Source organism: Sinocyclocheilus rhinocerous, unplaced genomic scaffold, assembly GCF_001515625.1.
Source record: "Sinocyclocheilus rhinocerous isolate Xijiao unplaced genomic scaffold, SAMN03320098_v1.1 scaffold1419, whole genome shotgun sequence".
NCBI lineage: Eukaryota > Metazoa > Chordata > Actinopteri > Cypriniformes > Cyprinidae > Sinocyclocheilus > Sinocyclocheilus rhinocerous.
Window position 1 is genome coordinate 516,466 of NW_015664679.1, and position 2,574 is coordinate 519,039.

The 2,574-nt window shown below is 35.3% G+C and overlaps 1 protein-coding gene across 1 annotated transcript in view; it reads right to left on the minus strand.

Annotated features, from left to right (window-relative positions):
- Positions 1 to 894: 894 nt before the first annotated feature.
- LOC107730214 (stAR-related lipid transfer protein 9-like) overlaps positions 895 to 2,574 on the minus strand; it is a 57,832-nt gene continuing 56,152 nt past the window's right edge. The window contains exons 31-33 of the mRNA XM_016540976.1: positions 1,534 to 1,613; positions 1,284 to 1,442; positions 895 to 1,184 (exon numbers count right to left, since the gene is read on the minus strand). Coding sequence (XP_016396462.1) covers positions 1,083 to 1,184; positions 1,284 to 1,442; positions 1,534 to 1,613 — 341 coding nt within the window. The 3' untranslated portion in view covers positions 895 to 1,082. The remainder of the gene's footprint in view (positions 1,185 to 1,283; positions 1,443 to 1,533; positions 1,614 to 2,574) is intronic.

Sequence of the window (2,574 nt, forward strand, 5' to 3'; positions counted from 1 at the left end):
AACATGGTCTGGTTCATAAATTAAAAGTCATTAAGATTTTGGAAGCTCTTCCACAGAAACATAAAAAACTGCAAAAATAAAGAGACCATTTTAAAACATAAATGATGAATTATTTTACATTTAGATAATAGATTGCATATTATAGAAGACATTTACAGTATATTAAAACAATGTGATATAATAAAAAAAAGAAATATCCTTCATTTATATAGTATACTTTTTTGTTTCAGGGGGAACAACGTTTTACAGATCAGCTAAGTTACAAATAAAACCACTGGTCTTGTATCATTCTACAGTGCTTGAGCAAAGGCCCTCTTGATCACTATGTTAAAATGTAATGGCTTTAAAAGAAAATAACATTTTAAATATTGATACTGAAAATATCAATATCAGCAATAGCACTGCAGTCAATAACAGTTTTATGACAATCTATCCCATTTCAGCCAATATAGAACTTATCATAAATTGTGTAAGCAGTTACAACAGAAATTGCACAAAAATTTGCACAAACAAAAATGAAAATGGCTGGAAAACTATAATACCAGCAAACAACCCATAAAAAAAGAAAGGAACTGGACATATTTATGAAAGGCACTGTACTGCATATTACAGAGTAAAGTTTAAAAAGTCTCTACAGCTGATGTCAAGTTCAAGTTTTACATACTAGTTATTTCTGATAGTAGCTTAAGACAATGCTATGCATTAAAAGAATACTGTAATGCAGTTGATTGTTTTTACATGAATATCCTTCCTTACAAATAACAGAGCTATGCATAGTTTAGTCTATATCAAATGATAATCAAGTGGTAACTATATACATACATGAAAAAATAGCTTTGGGATTTTTACTTATAATCTTTTTACAATAATTAATACTTTGGCACATGGGGGCAAAGTTATCTAATAACAACAATAAAGACAAAATAAAATAAGGCAAGATAATGTATTACACAATATAATCATACCATCAGTGCTATGTGAAAAAGAATCAAGTAAAGAGCAAAAACATGAGGTGCAAATCTTAGCAAAAACCTTCAGGGGTTTAGTGTAAGTGCTTGTTGCTACATGTGTAACCTGATTGGTCATAAAGAGAAGAAAGAATCGAGGTCTGCTATGACTGCTGCTTGCTTTCTAGACACTGTATTCAGCAGTCTAGGAGCCAAGGACGGGCTTCCCAAATCTACCTATAGAGGGACACACAGGAAACAATGAGGAATTAGCAAATGCTAATTTAGTAAACTGATACACGATGAAGGAATGAATACAAGGGCAAGCCATCTTACTTGTAACAAGTAGATGACAGTGACTAACTCTCGACCGTTACGCTGGCTGGGTTGAAGTATCCAAGCGCTGGGTAGAATCTCACCTCGAATAGTATCCACACTGGGACGTGGCAGTGTCTCCTCAAATACAGACTGCATGGCCAGCACCCACATATCATCCTAAAGAAAAGAGGTCAGATCAAAATGAATGTGTGATTCAGGCAAGGTACTTTTGAATAAAGCTAATCACAGAATAGACTGTAAAGAACACCTGTTTAGATTCTGTACTGAGGCAGCAGAAGTCCCGCGGCTGTTTAAGCTGGCAGTTGGATACATCCGTCAAAAGATAGACTGATTGAAGAAAAAGACAAGACTAAGCAATACAATCAGTGAAGGTACATTTTGCTTTTGCCTGCATTTGAAGGCAAGTAATAATCATTATATCTTACCTATTAAGCCTGCTATTTACTCAACAATTTTTCGAAACCTTTAAATGTGACATATCATGACTTTTCCAGGTTTTAAGTGCTATAATCAGGTCCCCAGTGCATCTACCAACCACAATGATCTCACAAAGAGATACAAGGCAGATTGTGCGACATGTACAGTGTTCAACAACTCTTCTCTACTCGCATCCGTCATGGTACTCTCATGAATGGCGGCAGATGGTAACGCAGAGTAGAATTATTTAATAAAGTCGTTATTTTTGTTTTCTTTGCACACAAAAAGTATTCTCGTAGCTTTGTAAAATTAAGGTTGAACCACTTATGTAACATGAACTATTTTAATGATATCCTCCTTACTACCTTTCTGGGACTTCAATGTGGTAGTTGCACTGCTGTCTATGCAGGGTCAGAAAGCTCTTGGATTTCATCAAAAATATCTTACTTTGTGTTCCGAAGATAAACAAAGGTCTTACAGGATTGGAATGAGATGAGGGTGAGTAATTAATGACAATTTTCATTATTGAGTGAACTATCCCTTTAAGACTTTCTGCTCTGATTTATGATCTTCTTAGGTCTTCATTTATGGAAAGGCCAATTAAGACTTGCAGAAACCACGTACTGATTATTCAGTGCATGCGAGCCTTAGGTGCGGTCACATTGTAGCATCACAAAGACCATTAATTGCCCATCAGTGAACATGTGACACTAGATGATCTAAGACTCACGATTTTACCCTAAGACAAAAGAAATCCCTTACAATCCCAGAAATTTGTCAAAATCATATATTGTGCACTGAGCTTTACCTAGTTGTGTGCTTTTGTCAAGTGGTCGTGTCCAGGCAGATTTAATAGACTCGTGGTACAGGT